General features: G+C 43.0%; 1 protein-coding gene across 1 annotated transcript in view; it reads left to right on the top strand.

The window, feature by feature from the left end:
- Nucleotides 1–25,802, top strand: part of prkd3 (protein kinase D3) — a 382,928-nt gene that overhangs the window by 217,628 nt on the left and 139,498 nt on the right. The window contains exon 4 of the mRNA XM_072264891.1: nt 4,947–5,078. Within this exon, the coding sequence (XP_072120992.1) occupies nt 4,947–5,078 (132 nt within the window). The remainder of the gene's footprint in view (nt 1–4,946; nt 5,079–25,802) is intronic.

Genomic DNA, 25,802 nt, shown 5'->3' with positions numbered 1-25,802 from the left:
CACATTCGAAAGCCGTGCAAGTTTGCAGGTTAATTGTCACATGGGTGGAATTGGGTGGTGTGGGCTTGTTGGGCCAGAAGGGCCTATTAACTATGCCCGACTGTTCGTTCATTTCCATGGATGTTGCCTGACCTGCTGAGTACCTCCTGTATTTTGTGTATGTTCCTCAAAAACCTCAATCCTGTTTATGCACTGCTGCCAAAACTGAGCAGGCACGGCATGGCTCTTTATGGGGTAATAGATTGTCGATTTTGCTGCCCTTGACTATTCTGCAGGAGCCTCTCTATGTCCTGTGTCCTCTGTAGAAAAGGTTGGAGAAGGCATTGGCAGCTGAGCTCTGGAAGGAAGGTCCGTGGTGCAATCGCAGTAGGAAGATTGAATGAAGACAGGATATGGTTGGCAGAAGTCATTCCCCGATCTGACCTTTGGATTGGCTGGCTGCTTTATGGCTAATGTTAAGCTGCATTTCACTGTACAGTTCTGAGCTTTCTAGTCACTGCATGATTTCTTCTCAATGTTTAGCTGTTAGCAAGCTCAGTTTTCTGTTGTGTGGCATAATGAATGTAATTAGTAGTCCTCAGTGCCCTTGTTCAAGGCTGTGTTCAGGGGAACATAGTGTTCTATTTCTGGTACTTGTACTGATGCCACTGATTTGATTTGAAATGAGTCCTTGCATCTGGAAGAGCTGAATTGTCACTGAGCCAGAGGCAGGGGCTGGACCATTGGAGCAAGAGCTTGAACAAGATGCAGGCAGTGCTGGAGACCCGGGGTAATGGAGCAAGTCAGTGGATGGATTTGCATGCTGACAGATTGGGCATATACATTTTTTCTTTCTGGGGTATTGTTAAGTATGTGGTACCACGGGACACCAGAGGAGGCTTAAGTTTATTGATGGTACATTGAGGGTGGAGATGCAGCAGTTGTTAGGCAGGATCAGCAAATCCATGCTGGTAACACATTGAAAAACCAAGGCTGAATTTTGCACTCCCAGTCAGCTGTACTGATTACAGATTCTGTGCTATCATGTGTAAATTAACACGTTTGGAAAATGACAGGGAAGCACTTGTGCAATTAGCCTCAACATTCAGCACATCATTCTCCGCAACTTCCTCCATCTTCAACAGGATCCTTGCACCAAGCATGTCTTTACCTGACTCCCATTCTCTGCCTTCTGCAGGGATCGCACCCTCAATGATTCCCTTGTCCATTTGTCCGTCCCCCAGTAATCTCCCTCCTGCAAGTGGCAACAGTGCTGTATCTGCCCATTCACTTCCTGCCTCACCTCCATTCAGCCCCTTCAGCTGAGGTAAGATTTCACCTGTCGGGGTCATCTATTGTGTTTGGTGCTCTCGATGTGGCTTCCTCCACATTGGTGAGACCTGACGTGAATCGGGGACTGTTTTGTTGAGCAACTCTGCTTGATCTGTAAAAGGTGGAATTTGCCAGTTTGCAGTCGGTTCCATTCCTCTCCCAATTCCTGTTCTGACATGTTGGTCCATGGTCTCCTCTTGTGCCATGATGAGACCACACTCAGGTTGGAGGAGCAACACCTCATATTCCATCTGGGTAGCCTCCAACCTGATGGCATGGACATTAATTTCAACAACTTCCAGTAATTTTTTTTTCCTTTCTCCCTTCCCTGGTCTTCATTCCTGGCCTCTCACCTCTTCTCCTCACCTGCCTCTCAACTCACCTGGGTGGCCCTCCTCCTCTTTATCCTGTGATCCACTCTCCTGTCCTATCAGATTCCTTCTTCTCTAGCCCTTTGCCTTTTCCACCTATGACCTCCCAGCTTCTTACTTTATCACCCACCTGGCCTCACCTATCACATTCTAGCTTTTCCTCCTCCCTCACTCTCCTTCCCCTGCCTTCTGATTCTAACATCTTCCTCCTTTCTTTCAAACCATGATGAAGGGTCTCAACCCAAAACATTGACTATAGATGCTTCCTGACCTGTTGAGTTCCTCCAGCATTTTGTGTTGTTGACATTTAAAATACCGAGGACAAAGGGCTATAAGGTGAGATTCTAAAGTTCATTTGGTTTTGTCACAATGGTCTGAATAGACTCCTCCTGTGTTTAAATTGCTGGTAATGAATATTTGTGGTTCACCCCAGCTTTTCAATTCTGAGTTTTCCAGCGGTCCATTTCAGAAGATCTTTTGTTAGGTAGTGGATTTTGCCGTGAGCAGTGTTTATGTTGGAACTGTGTATGTTAGCAGCACTGGTTACTGTTTGATTACTCTGCAGTTCTGTGTGTTTACTAGGTCAGTTAATCAGTGATTTGTTTATGTTGCAGCCTATTCTTCCAGTATTCCAGCTCTTTTATTTAATATTTCAATGTTATTATGTCTGATAGGTGGTAACTAAATATACTGTGTTTATTTTGTTTCTTGGTGGTTTGTGAAGCAGAAAGCAGTTGAGAGAGACTGGTTGATAGTTACTTTTCCTTTGATTTATTGAGATGCAGTGCAGAATAGGCCCTTCTGACCCTTCAAGCTGTGCTGCCTAGCAACCTGAGCCTAGAATGACCAAATAACCTTTCAATATCTTTAGACTGTGGGAGGAAACTGGAGCACCTGGAGGAAACCCTCGTGGTCACGGGGATAACATACAGTGGCGGGAATTGAACCCGATTATACAGTATAGCATTGTGCTAATCACCATGGTACCGTTACGTCTTTCTCTGTCACAATTATTTGAGAATATTTGTTACATTGAAGTTAATAATCCACTTCATGGCTCCCACCATGTCAAATGAGTGGCATATAGGTATAGCAATTAATACTGCTGCATCTCTGCTCCTGTGTTCAGGATTGATCCTGACCTGGTGTGCTGGCTGTGAGAAGTTTGCACCTTCTACCTGTAACCATATCGATTCTCCAGTTTCCTTCTGTATCTCAGTGCTGTACCATCAGGGTACAGTACAACTCCTCGAGTGAAGGTGAGTGAGAGTCAGAAGCAAGGGAGTTGGTAGCGTGAGAGAGAGAGAGTGAATATATGACAAGGAAATATTTGAGGAATGGACTTATATGAACTCAGTTGGTGGAATAATCTCCTGTGTCATGAGAAAATATGAGAATGTCGAGAAACTTAGGTTGTTTTTTTCTGAAGCATCAGAGGCTAAGGAGAGGCTTGTGTATTTAGTCCCCTGCGCTACATGCTTTACACTTACGACTGTGTGGCTAAGCACAGCTCCAACCCCCTATTCAGGTTTGCTGATGACACCACCATCGTGGGCCGAATCAAAGCTGATCAGTATACAGGAGGCAGCTTGAAAATCTGGTTGAGTGGTATCTTAACAACAACTTCTCACTCAATGTCAGCAAGGCCAAGATTATAGACTTCAGGAGAGGGAAACCAGAGGTCCATGAGCCAGTCCTCATTGGAGGGTCAGAGGTAGAAATTCCTGGGTGTTATTATTTCAGAGGACGTGTCCTGGGCCTTGATAGGAAGGAAGCACAGAAGCACATCTACTTCCTTTGGAGTTTGCAGGATTCAGCATGATATCTGAAACTTTGACAAGCTTCGACTGATGTGTAGTGGAGAGTATATTGACTGGCTGCATCACTGCCTGGTATGGAAACACCAAAGCCTTTGAACGGAAAATCCCACCAAAGGTAGTGGATTCAGGCAAAGCCCTCCCAACATCAACATGAAAGGCTGTCGAAGGAAAGCCTCATCCATCATCAGGAATCCCCACTTCTCTGGACATGCTGTCTTCTTGCTGCTGCCATCAGGAAGAAGGTACGGGAACTTCAGAATTCGGACCACCAGGTTGAAGAATAGTTACTTGCCCTCAACCATCAGGCTCTTGAACAAAAGGGATAACTACACTCAACTTCCCCGGTCCCATTATTGAAATGTTTCTCCAACCATTGATCTCATTTTAAGGGCTCTTTGTCTTATGTCCTCATTACTCATTGCCTTTTATTTATATTTGCATTTGTACAGTTCTCTTCTGCACTCTGGTTGATCTTTCACTGATCCTGTTATAGTCACTATTCTGAGAATTGGTTGAGTATACCCACCAGAAAATGAACCTCAGAAATGTATATGGTGGCAAATAAGCACTTAGGTAATAAACTTCATTTTGAACTTTAATAAAGTTTTTATTTATGAGAGACATGGATGGGGTGGGTGGACGCTCAGGATCTTTTCCCCGGGGTTGAAATGTTTAAATACTAGAGGAGATGCATTCAAGGTGAACAGGAGAATGTTTAATGGAGGCAAGATTTTTACAAAAATAGCAATAGATTCTTCGAATGGGCTGCCGGGGTATGGTGGAGGTACATACAATAGAGGCATAGAACATAGAAGAGTATAGTACAGGAACAGGCCATTCGGCCCATAGTGTTGTGCTTGACCCAGCTAAAAAGCAAATCAAAAAGTATCCAAACACTCATCCCTTCTACCTGTGCCATTTCTATAGCTCTCCTACCTGTACCATTTCCATATCCCTCAATTTTCCTTACATCCATGTGCCTATCCATAGGTCTCTTAAAAGCTTCTGATGTTTTTGCCTCTACCACCATACCAGATAGCACATTCCAGGCATCCATGACTCTTATGAGTAACAAAACTTAACTCTGACATCCCCCTTGAACCACGGCCTCTCACCTTCAACGCATGCCCTTTTGCAGGCCGTTGGGTGCATGAACATTCAAGGAATGGAAGGATGCAGATCATGTGCAGGCAGAAAGAGATTCAGTATAATTTAATATCCTGTTCAGCACAGACTTAGTTCATCAGAGTCCTGTTCCTGCGCTGAACCATTTTCTATGTAGGACAAAGTGGGGAATGTTCTTAATTAGAAATTGTTGAAGGGCCAGATGTTACTAATTTAGTTTTACATAAGTACGTCTTGCGATTGAAAATGAAGTTCAAATATATTTTAGTAGTGAAAGACATTTCTGCAGAAGGATTAATTTTCTTTTACTTTTTACCAGCACTAGCTACTGTTGAAGATTTCCAGATCCGACCGCATACTCTTTATGTGCACTCCTATAAAGCTCCAACCTTCTGTGACTACTGTGGAGAGATGTTATGGGGATTAGTACGTCAAGGCTTAAAATGTGAAGGTGAGAGTCCATTTATACAATGCTTCACAGAAGCTGCTTGTAAGTACATAATAATGTCTCATCTCATATGTGAAATTCTAAATTTGACATTCAGCAGAGAAGAGGAGAGTATCTCCCCAATGCTAAATGCTTCCTCCCTTGCGAAGGAAGAAGTGTGTGTTCAAAAACTGTACTTATTCACCCTGAGCTGTGACGGAGATAAGACCTCTCAATGTATAAAAGAATTCTCTGATTTGCTGATCCATGCTGAACAATGTCTGTACAGATTTCAAGAGTTGATCAAAGTTGATGCAAGGATAGAAAAGTGGAAAGAAAGATCCATAGAGTTGTAGAATGAAGGGAGAAAATAATCCTCTGGTTGTAACTGAGCAGTAGACTTCAGCACAGGAACAGGCCATTCGGCCCACAATGTTGTGCTGAACCAGCTAAAAAGCAAATCAAAAAGATGGGGCTGTGGGTTTGCTGCTGTTGTGTTTTTTCTTAATGCCAGTAGCCATTGCAGGGCTCATGAATGCATCCCAAAATATTTGTGGTACATAGAAGTACAGAACGAATAAACAGCCAACTTTAAACTGCTGTTGATTCCCCGTTTCTCAAATCTGTTTTCAACAGTGACTGGGTTATGCAAATTTTGTGGTCAACAATAATACTATGCATTCATTACAGGAGTGTGTAACAGCCCTCCAACCATATAACCACACATCAGCAATCTTTCTGAGTTACAGCTGATGTCCCTTGTGCCCTAATATCTACATTTCAACCCATGCCCTCCCCCCCCACTTCCACTTTGACAATGTGAATGCACCGGTCTGTGTGGTAGAATATTTGTTAAATTCAGCTTCACTCAGTTGGTCGAGCACTTTGCGGTTTTGTGTTTCAGAGAACCAGTCCACAGGTGCCTCCAAAACAAGCTGACAGGACCAAGAAAGTGATCCGGATTTCCAGGCCTACGCATTTGCCTCCCATCCAACCTGGCTAAACTTGTTTCTTATCTGGTCTTTTGTCTCATTCATTTTTATCAGACCTTGTGGTACATTCCAAGATGGTACAGCAAAGAATAGATATGGAGCAATCTCAGATCGTTTAAAGTGTGAAATTTCATATATTCTGAAGTAATCCCAAAGTGCAAGTGTATGTGTATATAATTATTTATTTTAAAATTTAATTTAGTGATACAGCAGGGAGTATTTCCTTCTGGCCCTTCAAGCCACGTGTTCCAGCAAACCCACAACCCTGATTTTACCCTAATCTAATCACCGGACATTTTGCAGTGAGCAATTAACCTACCTGAAAATGCCTTTGGACTGTGTGAGGAAACCAGGTTATTACACTGGGAAAATGTACATGATACAAAGATAGGTGGAGGGGCAGGTAGTTTTGAGGATGCAGAGGGGCTACAGGAGGACTGAGACAGATTAGGAGAATGGGCAAAGAAGTGGTAGATGGAATACAGTGTCGGGAAGTGTATGGCCATGCACTTTGTTAGAAGAAGTGAAAGGGTTGGCTATTTTCTAAAAGGAGAGAAAATACAAAAATCTGATGCACAAAGGGATTTGGGAGTTCTTGTGCAGGATTCCCTGAAGGTTGATTTGCAGGTTGAATCTGTGGTTGGGGGGTGGGGGTGGAAGGCAAATTAGCATTAATTTCAAGAGAACTAGGAAACAAAAGCAAGGATGTAATGTTGAGACTTTATAAAGCACTGGTGAGGCTTCACTTGAGTATTGTGAGCAGGTTTGGGTCCCTTATCTTAGAAAGGATGTGCTGAAACTGGAGAGGGTTCAAAGGAGGTTCACAAAACTGATCCCAGGATTGAGCAGCTTGTCATACAGTGGCATGCAAAAGTTTGGGCACCCCGGTCAAAATTTCTGTTACTGTGAATAGCTAAGCGAGTGAAAGATGAACTGATTTCCAAAAGGCATAAAGTTAAAGACGGCACATTTCTTTAATATTTTAAGCAAGAAAACTTTTTTATTTCTACTTGGTAACACCCCCTTTGGCAAGTATCACAGCTTGTAAACGCTAAAAAGTTCTATTTTAACTTCATCAGTCCACAGGACTTGTTTCCAAAATGCATCAGGCTTGTTTAGATGTTCCTTTTGAATAGAACTGTTTGGCCGCAATGAGCAAAGGTATGTTTGGAGAAAAAAGGGTGCAGAATTTCATGAAAAGAACCCCTCTCCAACTGTTAAGCACGGGAGTGGATCCATCATGCTTTGGGCTTGTGTTGCAGCCAGTGGCACGGGAAACATTTACTGGTAGAGGGAAGAATGAATTCAATTAAATACCAGCAAATTCTGGAAGCAAACATCATGTCTTCTGTAAAAAAAAAAAGCTGAAGATGAAAAGAGGATGGCTTCTACAACAGGATAATGATCCTAAACACACCTCAAAATCCACAATGAACTACCTCAAGAGGTGCAAGCTGAAGGTTTTGCCATGGCCCTCACAGTCCCCCGACCTAAACATCATCGAGAATCTGTGGATAGACCTCAAAAGGGCAGTGCATGCAAGACGGCCCAAGAATCTCACAGAACTAGAAGCCTTTTGCGAGGAAGAATGGGTGAAAATCCCCCAAACAAGAATAGAAAGACTCTTAGGTAGCTACAGAAAGTGTTTACAAGCTGTGATACTTGCCAAAGGGGGTGTTACTAAGTACTGACCGTGCAGGGTGCCCAAACCTTTGCTTCGGGCCCTTTTCCTTTATTATTTTGAAACTGTAAAAGATGAAAATAAAAAAGTTTTCTTAAAATACCAAAGAAATGTGTCATCTTTAACTTTATGCCTTTTGGAAATCAGTTCATCTTTTACTCGCTTAGCTATTCACAGTAACAGAAATTTTGACCAGGGGTGCCCAAACTTTTGCATGCTACTGTATGAGGAGCACTTGATGGCTCTGGGTCTGTACTCACTAGAATTCAGAAGATTGAAGGGTGACCTCATTGAAACCTATTGAATGGCAAAGGGCCTTGATAGAATGGATGTGGAAAGGATGTTTCCTGTGGTGGGAGAGTCTAAGACCAGAGGGCACACCCTCAGAATAGAGGGACATCCTTTTAGAACAGGGATGAGGAATTTCTTCAGCCAGAGAGCGGTGAATCTATGGAATTCATTGCCATAGGCAGCTGTGGAGGCCAAGTTTTTTTTTGTGATTTTAAGGCAGAGGTAGATAGATTCTTGATTGGTTAAGGCATGAAGGGATACAGGGAGAAGGGAGGAGATCGGGCTGAGAGGAAAAACAGATCAGCCATGTTGAAATGGCAGAGCAGACTTGATAGGCCAAATAGCCTAATTCCACTCCTATATCTTCTGATTTTTATACTTTACTTCATACTTTGTACTTTATTGTTGCCATACAATTGATACTAGAATGTACAATCATCACAGTGATATTTGATTCTGCGCTTCCCGCTTCCTGGATTACAAATCGATAGTAAATATTAAAAATTTAAATTATAAATCATAAATAGAAAATAGAAAAATGGAAAGTAAGGTAGTGCAAGGAAAACGAGAGGCAGGTCTGGATATTTGGAGGGTACGGCCCAGATCCGGGTCAGGATCCGTTCAGCAGTCTTATCACAGTTGGAAAGAAGCTGTTCTCAAATCTGGCCGTACGAGTCTTCAAGCTCCTGAGCCTTCTCCTGGAAGGAAGAGGGATGAAAAGTGTGTTGGCTGAGTGGGTCGTGTCCATGATTATCCTGGCAGCACTGCTCCGACAGCGTGCGGTGTAAAGTGAGTCTAACGATGGAAGAATGGTTTGGTACAGAGACTCCTTACAGAACAGATCCGGAATTGAACTCTGAATTGGTCCAAGCTGTAATAATAGTAGACAGCCGTCAATTCCAGGGGATCGTAGGTTTGCGCCTCTGGTGGACTGTGTCCTCTCCAGGGCGCAAGCCTGGGTGGGAAGATTTGAAGAACCGGCTGTCACCCATGCAGCAGGTTTCCCCTCTCCACGTCACTGATGTAGTCCAAGGGAAGGGATGCTTGGCAGCAGTGTCATCACAGAGGCTGCCAGAGTGAAGGTGTAAACAACATCAAACTGCCTTAGGGACCTCAGCTCCGGATTTCTTCCTTGGGGTTTACTCCCAAAGCCCTTCCCATGGGTGGGTATGGCCACAAGGCAGCGGAGGTTTAAAATCAGAGTTTTCCTACCTCTAGGCGGGCTGCTGTCCAAGGCTGACAAGCCCTACCTACCCGAAGGGAGTTATAATAACTGTAATAGCATCATGCTAACTGCTACACTACAATGGTGTCCAAATAGCAAAGAGTAAAGGAAATATCAATTATCGATCAATGGGGAAACATGTTTTACATGTGTCCTAAATTAACCTTTAAAACAGATCCATTATCCTTGCCAAATAAGTTTAGAACTTGAGTTTCACTTCAATTGAAGTAACTATTTCCCTCTTGTGAGATCTATACATGTTTATTTGGCCAATTGTGAATCGAGTACAGTGAGAGGAGTTTTAAACAATACTATTACTTGGGTAGAAAATGTTCTCATATACAGACTTCAGGCATCAGTGTGCTCAGTCTGATTTGCCAGAAGTCTGTCTGCTGTTGCAACACACTGAGTGGGGAGCATGAAAACAGGAGCAACGTGATTCGCCATGTCACACATCTGCCAAACCAGAAAACTATTCAAAGTTAGGCGGTTTCAGGGAAAAAATACATTGAAATTTTTTGATAAAGGAAAATATATGTTTTCATGGACTATTTTTATTTTTAAAAAAAATGCGTGTCATCTTTTTAAAAAATAAATTCAGGTACAGAGGAGATGTCAGGGGTAAGTTTTTTTACACAGAGTGGTCAGTGTGTGGAATGGACGGCCAGCGGCGGTAGTGGAGGCAGAAACAATCGGGTCTTTGAAGAGACTCCTGGATGGATACATGGAGCTTAGAAAAATAGAGGGGTATGGGTAAACCTAGGTAGTTCTAAGATAAGGACATGTTCGGCACAGCTTTGTGGGCCAAAGGGCCTGTATTGTGCTATAGGTTTTCTATGTTTCTATCTGCAAAGGTATTCACTTTCAAAGGAAGCATTGCAGAAGCTAACTTGACTTGTCAGAACTGTGGAGGATTAATATTCCAGATCACTCTCCAAATATGGCTTTGGGAAGAGAATGATTTAATGGTGAATGATTCACTTGCTCTTTGAACATCTGCAGAGACCCATTAGTGCCACCTACTGGTGGTGGTCAAAGTATCAATCTTTGCAGATGTAGAAGACCTTAAAAGTTCAAAGTCAATTTATACACTCAAGAAAGTTTGCAAGTGCTGGAAATCCAAAGCAACACACACAAAATGCTGGAGGAACTGAGCACATCAGGCAGCATCAATGGAAATGAAAAAAACATTTTGTGTTTCATTCAGAGAGCTTTCTTATGTTGCCATATACAAGACTGAGATTCACTTTCTTACAGGTATGCTCAGTAAGTCCAATAATCATAATAAGATCAGTGAAAGACTGCACCCAACAGGGTGGACAATGAGTATGGAAGAGATGACCATCTGTGCAAATATTAAGGAAAAAATAATAATCATAAAAAATAAATAAGCAGTAAATAATGAGAACATGAGATGAAGACTCCTTGAAAGTGAGGAAGTAACATTCTTTAGAAATACTTGCAATGAATTGGGAAAAAAAAGGAAGAATTAAGAAATTGCCTTTTTCATCATTCACGGGCGACTTAACTCATTCGAAACGTGAAGAACTTTGACATGTATGTGAACAAGGCATCGTTGGTGTGTCAGTGTATGAAGGAAAACACGACTAATTTTTCATTCACAAAGAAGAGAAAATCTGCAGGTGATGGAAATCCAAGCCACACACAAAAAAATGAAGGAACTCAGCAGGCCAGGCAGCTTCTATGGAAAAAAGTACAGTTGACGTGTCAGGCCGAAACCCTTTGGCGGAACTGGAGAAGAAAATATGAGCAGATTTTAAAGGTGGGGGTAGGGGAGAGAGAAACACAAGGTGATAGGTGAAACCAGGAGGGGGGAGGGATGAAGTAAAGAGCTGGGAAGTAGTTTGGTGAAAGAGATACAGGGCTGGAGAAGGGAGAGTCTGATAGGAGAGGACAGAAGACCATGGAAGAAGGAAAATGGGGGAGGAGCACCAGAGGGAGATGAGATAAAGTGAGGGGGGAAAAGGGGAATGGTGAAGGAGGGGTGCAGGGGCATGACCAGAAGTTTGAGAAATCGATGTTCATGCTATCAGGTTGGAGGCTACCCAGAAGGAATAGGAGGTATTTTCCTCCAACCTGAGTACTGCCTCATCGCGATAGTAGAAGAGGCCATGGATTGACATTTCATTTCAATGATTTCAAGTTCCCTGGCCCCCTTCATCTTATTTTCACTATGGATGTCCAGTCCCCAAACACCTCCATCCCCCACCAGGGAGGCCTCAAAGCTCTCCATTTCTTTCTGGACACCAGAGCCAACCAGCTCCCCTTCACCACCACTCTCCTCTGCCTTGCGGAATGTCCTGACTCTTAATAATTTCCCCTTTGGCTCCTCCCACTTCCTTCGAACAAAAGGTTCGCCACGGGCAGTCACATGGGTCCCAGCTCTGCCTGCCTTTTGATTGGCTACTTGGAGCAGTCAATGTTCCAAGTTTACACTGGTGTCTGTCCCCAACTTTTCCCACTCCACATCGACAACTACATTGATGCTACTTCCTGCACCCACGTGGAGCTCGTCAACTTCATCAACTTTGCCTCCAACTTCCATCCTGCCTTCATATTTACCTGGTCCATTTCTGGCACGTCCCTTCCTCTTGATCTCTCTGTATCTATCTCTGGAGATAGCTTATATGCTGATGACTATTATAAACCAACGGCCTCTCACAGCTACCTGGACTATACCTCTTCCCACCCCGTTACTTGTGTGTGTGTGTGTGTGTGTGTGTGTATATATATATATATATATATATATATATATATATATATATATATAAAAATCCCCTTCTCTCAATTCTTCCATCTCTGCCACAACTGCTCTCAGGATGAGGCTTTTCATTCTAGAATGAAGGAGATGTTCTCCTTCTTCAAAGAAAGGGACTTTCTTTCCTCCACATTCAATGGTGCCCTCAGCTGCATCTCTTCCATTTCATGCACGCCTGCTCTTATCCCATCTTCTTGCAACCTTACCAGGGATAGGGTTCCTCTTATCCTCACCTACCCCCCACTAGCCTCCGCATCTAGCACGTAATTCTCTGGAACCTCCACCATCTCCAACAGGATCCCACCACCAAGCACGTCTTTCCCTCCCCCCCCATTTTTGCTTTCTACAGGGATCACTCCCGACACAGCTCCCTTGTCTATTTTTCCCTTCTGGCACTTAACCTTACAAGCGGAACAAGTGTTACACTTGCCCCGACATCTCCTCCTTCACTACCATTCAGGGCCCCAAACAGTCCTTCCAGGTGAGGCAACACTTCACCAGTGAGTCTGTTGGGGCCATATACTGTGTCCGGTCATCCCGGTGTGGTCTCCTGTATATTGGTAAGACCCGACATTAATTGGGAGACTGCTTCACTGAGCACCAGCTCTCTGTCCGCCAGAAGAAGCAGGATCTCCAGTGGCCACACATTTTAATTCCAATTCTCATTCCCATTCGGATATGTCAATCCATGGCGTCCACTGCTGTTGCATTGAGGCCTCACTCGGGTTGGAGGAACAACAGCTGGAAAGCCTCCAATCTGATGGTATGAACATCAATTTCTCAAACTTCTGGTAATGCCCCCCCACCTCTCCTTCATTCGTCATCTCCCTTTCCCTCTCTCACATTGCCTGCTCAATGCTACCCTCTGGTGTTCCTCCCCCCTTCTCTTTCTTCCATGGTCTCCTGTCCTCTCCTGTCAGACCCTCCCCCCCCTTCTCCAGCCCTGTATCTCTTTCACCAATCAACCTCCCAGCTCTTTACCTCATTCCTCCCCCCTCCCAGTTTCACCTTTCACCTCGTGTTTCTCTCTCCCCTCCCCCCAGCTTTAAAATCTACTCATCTTTTCTTCTCCAGCCCTGCCGAAGGCTCTCGGCCCAAAATGTCATCTGTACTGAGTTCCTCCAGCATTCCGTGTGTGTGTTGCCGAGGGATTTTCCAGCATCTGTAGATTTTCTCTTGTTTGTGATTGGATTAATCAAGGATCAAGTTTAGTGGCCATGTGTGTTAGGAAATTGCTGTGATGTGTTGGTCATAGTGCAACCTGCAACACTAAAGAGCAACATCCAACAATGGTGAAGAAATATATAATGAATAATGTTAGAGGTTAAAATATGGATATGGAATAAAATGTGCATCACACATAAATTACCAGCATGCATTTACAATGTAGTTTCAAGCATATAGTGATCTTGTCCCTTGTTTTAAAATGCCCCTTGCTGCTTATATAGACACAGTTGAGCAGGAACTCCTGTTCTGTCATTAACCTCAGATCCTGGAGATGAAAATAACCTGTTGTCTATGCAAGCCTGTTGGCCAGCGAGGGAAGCTATAGCTGAACGAGTGGTGTTGCTTGTTCATGGGAGATCTACCTTATTGGGTACAACAGAGGGAGGCCTATCTATCAGTAAGAGAACAACGTTGGATTCTGGTGTTTAAAACCAAGGTTCTTTTAGAAGTCGGGGAGGAGGCACAAAACCTGTGGCTTCATGGTAATTTTATTTGGGGTTGATAGAACAGGAACAGAACAGTGGCAGATATCTACTAACCAGAGAGAGAGAAAGCAACAAAGATGGCGCCTAGCATCAAAAAACTCTTTATACCACAGAGAGAAAAAAAAATATGGTGTTCAAATCTATAGATAAGAGATAACCAGTTAGAAAGTACTTAATACTGCAGTGGGTTGTACAGTAGTGTAATGGTTAGCATCATGTTTTACACCACCAGTGACCGAGTTCATTTCCCACCGCTGTCTGTAAGAAGTTTGTACGTTCTCCCCCGTGACCGTGTGGGTTTCCTCGGGGTGCTCCAGTTTCCTCCCACAGTCCAATGACATACCGGTTTGTTTGATTAATTGGTCCCATGATTAGGGGAGGATTAAATCGGGGGATTGCTGGGTGGTGCAGCTCAAAGGGCCAGAAGGGCCTACTCCTCACTGTATCTCAGTAAATAAGTAGAAAAAACTTATTCAAGTAGGGCAGAACAAAGAAACTTCCAGAGCTTTACAGAATTATACTTCGTATAGCCACTGGTGGCATATTAAAATGTTATATGCAGATAATAGCTACTAAGAATACAAGCAGTTAATTAATTGTTAAACTGCAAAGAAAGTAACAATTAAACAGTCCTATCTAAGAATTAAACAGTTGGATCCAACACAGCAATAGGATTTTAATTTGTTCGTGCACTCATGCTGGACACTTTTGAACTTTGAAGTTTATTTTCAGTTTGGCTGTCTTAACTTTCATGACTGTTCCTTGACCTGTTACATTTTCAAGGATTACTTTGGTGATGGATTTGGCGTGCTGCTGTTCTGAGATTGCATTTTAATAATATGGGGTGGTTGCCTTTGGAATCCAAGAGTTGTTCCAACCCAGATTTAAAAGATTAAAGTCTCTTCTCTTTGACAGTAAGGGTTCTTATTAAAAGGAATTGGCTAAGGCCACAGCCTTAGATTGCCTATAAATCTGCACAATTGGGAATATTCTGGCAGTGACTTTCTTTGGGGGGATACAAGGACAAACTGGCTTAGAAGTTTAAAAATTCACGCTGCTGTGCCAGGCATGCGTGGCATCCAAGCAACAGAACAAAGGTTGGCCAAATGGTGAACAATCCTTTTATTTAAAAAAAAGTTTGAAACTTTTAAAAGCAGAACACTAAATTTGATCATGGTCATGAAAGTGCAATGTGCTAGTGGCTTGGTGGCAGCTTTTAAATTGAAGTTGTGGAGCACCAAGTATTTGATCCCACATCTAACTAAACAGACCAGTGGTTGCTATTAGTAAATCGAGGAATTACTGAAGGAAGCTTTGAGCAGTGAAGCCATAAGACTGGAATGCTGGAAATGCAATGGACTTCACAGTAACTGGAGAAGTGATGAACTTGGCTGATGGAATTCGTTGTCATAGGCAGCTGTGGAGGTCAAGTCGTTGGGTGTTTTTAAGGCAAAGGTTGATGGATTGGTCAGGGCATGAAAGGATAGGGGGAGAAGGCAGGAGATCGGAGCTGAGAGGAAATATGGATCAGCTGTGACGAAATGGTGGCGCTAACTCAAAGGCCCAAATGGCCTAATTCTGCTCCTATATCTTATTGTCTTCTGAGGGAAGAAATGATGTAAGAATGCTCTCTTCAGGTGAAAAATGAAGCTTATTTACAGACTCGTGGGAATCCTTGACCCATGATTGAGCTAAATAGAAATGTACTATTTGGGAGGGCTCGGCTTTGTTGAGGACACGATGTTCTAAACAACCCACCCACCTGCTCAGTAAAGCATCACTTGCCCCCATCGATGGTGTGAGGCCTTTGGATCTTGCATGGTTCTGTTCAGCTACATTGAGAAGCCACAGTTCTGCAATGCAGCAAACAATTTTCTCTTTTGTGAAACTGCTGAAAAAGGATGAAGAGTGGGAGGAAAGTTTGACACACAGAAATCTGGAAGAAAATCTGTTGGCTTTTGGAAAAATTTAGGTTAATTAAATAAAGGCCATACTATGTTTGATTAATTTCTGTATTTTCAAGTATCGCTGAGGGTGGTTAAGAGTCAGGAAGTGCAAGTTATTTGTGCTGAGTTTCAAAGAATCTTGTCTTTTTTCCTCAAACACAGGACTATGTAACTATGACAGAATTCAGAAGCCATATTTAGTTCTACATTGTGTGTTTAGTACTTGCAGCAAAAGAAAATAGACAGCTACTCGATAATCTTTAAATGATGTTATTTGGCGTTTGGAACCAAGAAGGAATGAGGAAGGTAGATTTGTGAGAAAATTGCATGAGTTAAATGTTACAACCGTGTAGCTGCAGGTGTCCCACAGGAGGAAACACTGCACATGCTGTTTTCTGATCTTTATTTAAGAGTCCTGTTGTTGTTTCTCCACACCGTATGTAATTTATTTATTTATGAAACTGGTAATTTAGGATCTGTGTTCTTATTCATCGTCACTGTGTAAAGTGACCTTGTTTCGGCCTGTTTGAGTAGTAGTCATCCATTTTGTGGTCAGTAGATTGGTTTCACTGTTCATTTGAGGGAAGTGCTTGGGATCTTTTTGACTTGAGGTGTAGTAGTTTTGCTGTGGGTAGCTGTGGTGGATTATTGGAATGGATGAGCTATCCCTTGAGATGTTGTGTTTCTGTTATTTTTTTGTCACTTGGCATTGAAAGCACAGGGTCCTCTGTTTTATCAGCTTTCATCCTCCACAGTCTCCATCATCACTGGTGCCCTCTGTTCTGCTCGCTTTACGCTTGTGACTGTGAGGCTAAGCACAGCTCCAATGACATATTCAAGTTTGCTGACGACACCACTGTTGTGGGCTGGGTCAAGGGATTTGGCGGAGATTGAAAACCTGGCCGAGTGGTGCCACAACAACCTCTTACTTGGTGTCAGCAAAATCAGGGACCTGATGGTTAGCTTCAGGGGTGGAAGGGGTCCGTGAGCCGGTCCTCATGGGAGGATCAGTGGTGGACAGGGTCGGCAGCTTTAAATTCCTCAGTGTTACCATTTGAGAGCAACTGTGCTGGGCCCAGCGCGCAAATACAATTGCGAGGAAGGCACAGCAGTGTTGGTGCTTCCTTAGGATTTTGCAGGGATTCAAAGTTCAAAGTAAGTGTATTATCAAAGTACATATATGTCACCATGTATAACCCGCAGATTCATTTTCTTGTGGGCATTCAAAATAAATCCATAACGGAATAATGGAATCAATGAAGGAAAGACTGCACCAAATTGGGCATTCAACCAGTGTGCAAAAGACAACAAACTGCAAACACAAAGTGAAAGAATAATAAGCAATAAATATCGGGAACATGAGATGAATTGTCCTTGAAAGAGAGTCCATAGGTTGTGGGAACATTTCAAGTGGAGTTGAGTGAAGTTATCCCCTTTGGTTCAAGAGCCTGATGGTTGAGTGGTAATAACTGTTCCTGAACTTGGTGGTGTACCTTCTTCCTGATTGCAGTAGTGAGAAGCGAGCATCTGCTTGGGTGGTGGGGCTCTCTGCTGATGGATGCCGCTTTTCTGTGACAGTACTTCGTGTGGATGTGCTCGATGGTGAGGAGGGCTTCACCTATGATGGACCGGGCCCCACACACTACCACCTGTGGGATTCTGTGCCCAAGGGCATTGTAGCCTGCTCCAGCTGATATACTGTCCACCACACACCTTTAGCCAGGGAATGCTAAATCTGTGGAATTAATTGGCAGGTAACTGTCGAGGCCATATCGTTGGGTATAGGTTCTTGATTAATAAGGATGTCGAAGGGGGTGCCAGTAATCTTTGTTTCTTCTCTTGTCAGTAGAAATGGTTCCACCGGGTCGAGTAGCTAAGTCACATGTGAGGCCCGGAGCTGGACTTGGCTGTCTGAGGCTATTTCAGCCGCACACCATTGGGAGCATTTAAATGTTAATTGGAGCTTATCCCACTACCCCCACCCGGCCATAACAACCTTCAGGAACCTTGATCAAATAATTCAGTACAAATCAGACATCGAACAATTCAATGTCTTGATAACACTGGCAAATGTGTTTTGTGGTCAAGTCACTAAGATGTGGACAGACAGATTTCCAATCTGTGTCCTCAATATCTGGACACTGACCACTATCAGGATCATGTTTCTGAGTAGCTTGGTACAAATTTTACCTTCGATTTTATACAGTCAAATATCCATGAGTATTTGCATCAGCACAAATGCTTTATTAATGACACTGCCTAGTTTCTAAGTCCTCTACAAAGTTATTGCACCCCTTATCAAAACTTGCAAAGAAATTTGGAATCTCAAGTCAACTTGGCAAGACTGAACACCAGTGGACCTTGGAACAGTTTGGCCATCTAAGTCTTGAAGTCTATCCCACCACTGTTCATCACCAAAAACTAGCTTAATGCTGCCTCTGTAAATTCTCCAGCAACATTGATGTGGACTGGCAGATCACTGGGGAAATGCAAGGGGAACTGCAATGATGTCTTCTGGAGCAGGTAGCCAAGAGCATGTCAGGCTCACAACTCCCCCCAAAAGCAGCCTAATTATTGATCTTTCTGTTTACATAGGGGATTAGTGTCATTTTATAATAAAGCACTTTTAAACCTATCAAAGCTTAAAATCATTATCACAGTGTATTTAATACAATCATAATGAAATTCTCTTCAGCCGTGTCAGTGGCCCATGCTTTCTATGCAGCCTCCAAATCTGCGATGCCCCTGGTGGTCTCCATGTTGTGAATGAAGAAACCGCATTGGTATAGTGACAGTGGATTGTCAATAGTATAAATGATGATAAAGGGAAGGCTGGCAGTGTCTGTTTTTGCACTGGACTGAGAAGGATAATTTATCAGATGCTCTGTGGAAAATAGTTGGATCGTTGTAACTTGAAGAGCAATCTGTAACAGCGTGGGTTCGTTGTCAGTGTGTCTCTTTGTTAATGTTAGCACTTAAAATCGATATGTGAACTCTCATAAATTCTTTCATGTGGCAGGTTGATGCTCCATGGTCAGAATTAGTAGCTGTTGAACTCCCCATTTGTTTGTGTGCTTGGTTATCTGCTCCAGAAGACACAAGTTCCCTTGTGCTGTCCCCAGTGGTCTGTCTGCCCACATCACTGAAGCTTTTCTGAATCTTTCATTTTGTTCCAAAATTTGCAGATTCCCCAGACGGGTGGACTTGATGGGTAGACGTTTGCTGACTGTATCTATTTAAATTGAATTGTGTAGCAGCATCAGAGTCAGGTTTAATATCACTGGCATATGTTGTGAAGCTGTTTCTGAAATGTGGAGCATGTGTTCCTGTTCCCCCTCGATGGTAGCGATGAGAAGAGGGCATGGCCTGGGTGATGGATAGTGTCTTTTTGTGGCATTGTCTTTTGAAGGTGTCCTTGAAACTGGAGGAGACTGCTGCTGTGGAGCTAGCTGAGTTTACAACTTTCAGCAGCCTTTTCCAATCTGTGCAGTGGCCCCTGATGCAGCCAGTTAAACTACTCTCCTTGGTACATCTGTAATAATTTGCTAGAGTCTTTGATGACATACCAAGTATCTTCAAACTCCTAATGAAATATAACTGCTGTCATGCCTTCTTCGTAATTGCATCAATGTGTCAGGCCCAGGATAGATCTGGTGCACTGGAAATGTAGGGGTGATGATCACGCAACTTAGCTTGTAATGCATTTTCCATGTGCTATTACCCCATTTGAAAATTTTACCAGCAATGTGGCAACAGTAAATGAGGAAAATACTTGAAAACCTCTGTTTTTAAATGCAGTCTCCTCAAGTTATAAGGTAACGCGTGATCTTGTGCCTGACTCAGTATCTGGTGCCCCCTAGTGGCCAAATATTCTGAGAGGCAGGAGCACTCTTGCACTTGGTCTGAAGATAAAGGTCTTCCACTTTGCTTTGGTGCAGACATAATTGAGTTTTTGTGTTGCTGTTTACCCAGCCACAGTGTTTCCATTTGATTTGGCCCATGCTGTGGTACATTTGAGGTTTGTATCCATATCAAATCTGCTCTGCATGTGTTGGGACACTGCTTCAACATTGCAAACAAAAGTCAAATAGAACTCCTTGGCACTCATTCAGTTTCAGCAATGCAGGTGCCAACAAGGAGCCGCCCACCACTTAGTTTATGGTGTTTCGCCTCTTTGTGATTTTTCGATGATGCCACGTGGATGCAGTCGTTACTGGGTCGAATTGCACAGAGCCTGGTGAGAGGTTACATATGTGGAGCAGTGTTTAATTTCAAGGTGTTGATGCTCAACTATTAAGACTGGAGATCTAAGCTGTTAGGAAATCTTCAAAATCTTATGTGTGTGTGTGTGTATATATGTATATGTGTGTGTGTGTGTATATATATATATATATATATATGTGTATATATATATATATATATATATATATATATATATATGTGTGTGTGTGTATATATATATATATGTGTGTGTGTGTGTATATATATATATATATATATATATATATATATATATATATATATATGTATATATGTGTGTGTGTGTGTTACACCTCTCCTGTCCATGAGAAATTCTCATCCTTACTTTTATAATGTCAGTTGTTAATGCAAGCTTGTCTCAATATTAACGTACTCACCTTGCCAGTGCAGGTTCTACGGCTCCACTATTGATGAAGGAGTGTTATTACAATATGGAAAGTAATATGCTCCTGTGATTATACTTGTTAAGCTAAAAGCAGATAATCTAAATCTTTTCATGAACGTAGTGAGTGACATTAAAGTTTCCAGTAAGATGGTGGTGGGTTTAGATGCAGCGGCCTCTCCTGGGCCAACCAAAGTTGTTTTTATCTTTTAAAAACTTATTATTTTACAATTGCAAGTCAGTGCTGGACATTAAGCGCTTCCAAGTACTGCAAGTCTATCCCGTCAGTGAGCTGCTCGTTGGTGGAGGAGCTGGACTTTGTGCAAACGGTATTGCTGTCTGCTGGACAATGGAGGCAGTGTACTATGGCACCCATTGTGGATGGGAGGCTGGCCCTCCTGTCAGTGCTGCCCTCCAGTGTTCAATTAGTGGAACAACAAGCTGGATTGCATACTTTCATCTGTGGAATGTGGAGGAATGCTTGTTGTTGCCCATGACACCCATGCACCATCAATTTACAGGACATGGACTTGGGCTATTTTTTTGTGTGACTGTTTACTTGCTCTCTTGTATGTGCTGAAGGAGCGGTGTCTCAGAGAGGCAGCGTCCATTATTAAGGACCTCCAGTACACAGGGCATGCCCTTTTCTCACTGTTACCATCAGGTAGGAGATACAGAAGCCTGAAGGCACACACTCAGCGATTCAGGAACAGCTTCTTCCCCTCTGCCATCCTATTCCTAAATGGACATTGAAACCTTGGACACTACCTCACTGTTTTTTAACATATAGTATTTCTGTTTTTGTAAGATTTTTAATCTATTCAATATATGTATACTGTAATTGATTTACTAATTTATTTATTATTATTTACTTTTCTATGTTATGTATTGCATTGAACTGCTGCTGCTAAGTTAACAAATCAGAATCAGGTTTATTATCACCGGCATGTGATGTGAAATTTATTAACTTAGCAGCAGCAGTTCAACGCAATACATAATCTAGCAGAGGAAAAAAAGAGTGGTGAAGAAATCTTTTGGTATGCTGGCCTTTATAAATCAGAGCATTGAGTATAGGAGATGGGATGTAATGTTGAAATTGTACAAGGCATTGGTGAGGCCAAATTTGGAGTATTGTGTACAGTTCTGGTCACTGAATCATAGGAAAGATGTCAACAAAATAGAGAGAGTACAGAGGAGATTTACTAAAATGTTGCCTGGGTTTTATCTCCTAAATTACAGAGAAAGGTTGAACAAGTTAGGTTATTCTCTGGAGCGTAGAAGTTTGAGGGGGGGACTTGATAGAGGTGTTTAAAATTATGAGGGGGATAGATAGAGTTGACATGGATAGGCTTTTTCCATTGTGAGTGGGGGAGATTCAAACAAGAGGACATGAGTTGAGAATTAAAGGGCAAAAGTTTAGGGGTAACATGACGGGGAAACTTCTTTACTCAGAGAGTGGTGGCTGTGTGGAACGAGCTTCCAGCAGGAGTGGTTAAGGCAGGTGCGATATTGTCATTTAAAGTTAAATTGGATAGATATATGGACAGGAAAGGAATGGAACGTTATGGGCTGAGTGCAGGTCGGTGGGACTAGCTGAGAGTAAGAGTTCAGCATGGACTAGAAGGGCCAAGATGGCCTGTTTCTGTGCTGTAATTGTTATATGGTTATATGTTATATGGTTATAAAAAAGATAAAAATAATAAACAAGTAAATCAATTACATATATTGAATAGATTAAAAATATGCAAAAACAGAAATACTGTATATTTTTTAAAGAAGTGAGGAAGTGACACCAAGTGACTTGAAGCTGCTCACTCTCTCCACTTCTGATCCCTCTATGAGGATTGGTGTGTGCTTCTTCGTCTTACCCTTCCTGAAGTCCACAATCAGCTCTTTCGTCATTTCACGTCACGTGCCAGTGATAATAAACCTGATTCTGATTTTGCGGTGTATGACTGTTGGTTCAGTGTTTTGCACCTTGGTGCTGAAGTAATGCTGTTTGGTTTGGCTGTTTTCATGGGTGTTCATGTATGGTTGAATGACAATTAAACTTGAACTTAAAATGCTAATTAATGAAGTTTGGCCGGGTGGATTCAGAATTGGCTTGCCTGCAGAAGGCAGAGGGTGGTGGTGGAGGGAGTACATTCAGATTGGAGGATTGTGACTAGTGGTGTCCCACAAGGATCGGTTCTGGGACCTCTACTTTTCGTGATTTTTATTAACGACCTGCATGTGGGGGTAGAAGGGTGGGTTGGCAAGTTTGCAGACGACACAAAGGTTGGTGGTGTTGTAGATAGTGTAGAGGATTGTCAAAGATTGCAGAGAGACATTGATAGGATGCAGAAGTGGGCTGAGAAGTGGCAGATGGAGTTCAACCCGGAGAAGTGTGAGGTGGTACACTTTGGAAGGACAAACTCCAAGGCAGAGTACAAAGTAAATGGCAGGATACTCGGTAGTGTGGAGGAGCAAAGGGATCTGGAGGTACATGTCCACAGATCCCTGAAAGTTGCCTCACAGGTGGATAGGGTAGTTAAGAAAGCTTATGGGGTGTTAGCTTTCATAAGTCGAGGGATAGAGTTTAAGAGTCGCGATGTAATGATGCAGCTCTATAAAACTCTCGTTAGGCCACACTTGGAGTATTGTGTCCAGTTCTGGTCACCTCACTATAGGAAGGATGTGGAAGCATTGGAAAGGGTACAGAGGAGATTTACCAGGATGCTGCCTGGTTTAGAAAGTATGCATTATGATCAGAGATTAAGGGAGCTAGGGCTTTACTCTTTGGAGAGAAGGAAGATGAGAGGAGACATGATAGAGGTATACAAAATAATAAGAGGAATAGATAGAGTGGATAGCCAGTACCTCTTCCCCAGGGCACCACTGCTCAATACAAGAGGACATGGCTTTAAGGTAAGGGGTGGGAAGTTCAAGGGGGATATTAGAGGAAGGTTTTTTACTCAGAGAGTTGCTGGTGCGTGGAATACATTGCCTGAGTCAGTGGTGGAGGCAGATACACTAGTGAAGTTTAAGAGACTACTAGACAGGTATATGGAGGAACCTAAGGTGAGGCTTGTATGGGAGGCAGGGTTTGAGGGTCGGCACAACATTGTGGGCCGAAGGGCCTGCACTGTGCTGTACTATTCTATGTTCTATGATATCTAGATGCCTTGATTTTCCTACCATGATCCCTGAAACTCAACTGCTTTGTTTATTTTGTAAACATGTACTGTATAAGAAGAGTATAAGTAATATAAGTAATGTAAGAAAACTTGACCTGAGTTATTGGGAAGGGTTGAACAGGTTCGAACTTTATTCCCTAGAGCAAGGGAGAATGAGAGGAGATTTGATGGGGGTATAGATAGGGTAAATGTAAGCAGGCTTTTTCCACTGAGGTTAGTTGAGGCTGGAACTAGAGGTCATAGGTTAAGGGTGAAAGGTGAACAGTTTAAGAGGAACATGAGGGGGAACTTCAGTTAGTGGGTGGTGAGTTGTTGAACGAGCTGCCAGCACAAGTGATGGATTCGGGTTCAATTTTTCAGCATTTCAGAGAAGTTTGACTGATGGGCCAAACAGTCCGTTTGTCTGACTCAACATGCAGTGTAACGCATTGTTTGTGACAAAACAAATCAGCAAGAACTCTGCAGGCAACTTGCAAACATTGTGGTGCTTCCTGCGCCAGCATACCATACCCCTCAACTCACAAGTACTAACTGTGTGTCTTCGGAATGTGGGAGGAAACCAGAGCACCCAGGGGAAACCCACAGGGTCACAGGGAGAATTCTGTCTTCATATTCGCCAATGTTAATATCTTTTGGAAACAGTAGGAGAATGATATTAATATTCACAGAATGGATGCATCTAATTGAATACAATAAAATTTAGCTAATCAGAGTGTAGGTAGCGTGTTAAATCCAGAGCATAAACCTCTAAATAATTAAAACAGTTCTGTGAACTCTTAAATATGCAGCACATCTGGTTTTAAGTTCACAGTGGCTTCGCAGTTGGTGCTACAGAGACTTGTGTTTGACCCTGATCTCTGGAAATGCCTGTGTGGGTTTTCCCGTCAGTGCTCAAGGGCTCCTCTATGACACAAAGTGAGGTTGATTGAGAGGTTAATTGGGCACTGTATGTAGGTATGAAAGACAGATGAGGGTAAAGATTAACTTTATTTGTCACATGTACATGAAACATTGGTGGTGTAAACATCCTTCCAAGTTGTAACACTGCATGGTAGCGAAACTACACTGTAGCAGACAGGAAGGCTCCACAACGGGTAATAGAAGTTTCCCAAAATGCATTACCGGCGCCAACCAACTTGCCATCAAGGACTTATACACAGAAAGGTGCCGGAAAAGGGTCAGTAACATCGTGAAAGATCCCACCCACCCTGCTCATGGACCGTTTGCCCCACTGCCATGAGGGAATTGTATTGAATTGACTTCATTTCTTACATTCTTCACATACATGAGAAAAATCTTTACGTTGCATCGCTGTCTGAATGTGCAATGTGCAATCGTAGTAATCTATAATAAATAGAACAGTCAACGTAACATAGAAATGCACTCAAATCAGTATGAGTTAATCAGTCTGATGGCCTGGTGGAAGAAGCTGTCCTGGAGCCTGTTGGTCCTGGCTTTTATGCTGCAGTACCGTTTCCCAGATGGTAGCAGCTGGAATAGATCGTGGTTGGGGTGACTCAGGTCCCCAATGATCCTACAGGCCCTTTATACACACCTGTCTTTGTAACTGTCCTGATCATAGGAAGTTCACAACTATAGATGCGCTGGGCTGTCCACACCACTCTCTGCAGAGTCCTGCGATTAAGGGAGGTACAGTTCCCGTACCAGGCAGTGATGCAGCCAGTCGGGATGCTCTCAATTGTACCTCTGTAGAAAGTTCTTAAGATTTGGGGGCCCATACTAAATTTCCTCAAATGTCTGAGATGAAAGAGGCACCGTTGTGCCTTTTTCACCACATAGCTGGTGCGTACAGACCACGTGAGGTCTTTGGTGATGTGGATGCCGAGGAACTTAAAGCCTCTCAACTCCAGATCCATTGATGTCAATAGGGGTTAGCCTGTCTCCATTCCTCCTGTAGGCCCCAACCAGCTTCTTTCTTTGCGACATTGAGGGAGAGGTTGTTTTCTTGATACCACCGTGTCAGGGTGATGACTTCTTCCCTGTAAGCCACCTCGTTATTTTTTGCGATAAGGCCAATCAATGTAGTGTCATCGGCAAATTTAATTAGCAGATTGGAGCTGTGATTGGTGACACAATCATGGATATACAGGGAGTAAAGGAGAGGACTTAGTACACAGCCCTGAGGGGCACCTATATTGAGAGTCAGAGGAGTGGAAGTGACGGAGCCCACTCTTACCACCTGCCAGCGATCTGACAGGATCCAGCTGCACAAGGCATGGTCAAGGCTGAGGTCTCTGAGCTTCCTGTCGAGCCTGGATGGATTTATGGTGTTGAATGCTGAAC

Source organism: Mobula birostris, chromosome 8 (assembly GCF_030028105.1).
Source record: "Mobula birostris isolate sMobBir1 chromosome 8, sMobBir1.hap1, whole genome shotgun sequence".
Classification (NCBI taxonomy): Eukaryota; Metazoa; Chordata; class Chondrichthyes; order Myliobatiformes; family Myliobatidae; genus Mobula; species Mobula birostris.
This window is presented reverse-complemented; position numbering and strand designations above follow the sequence as displayed.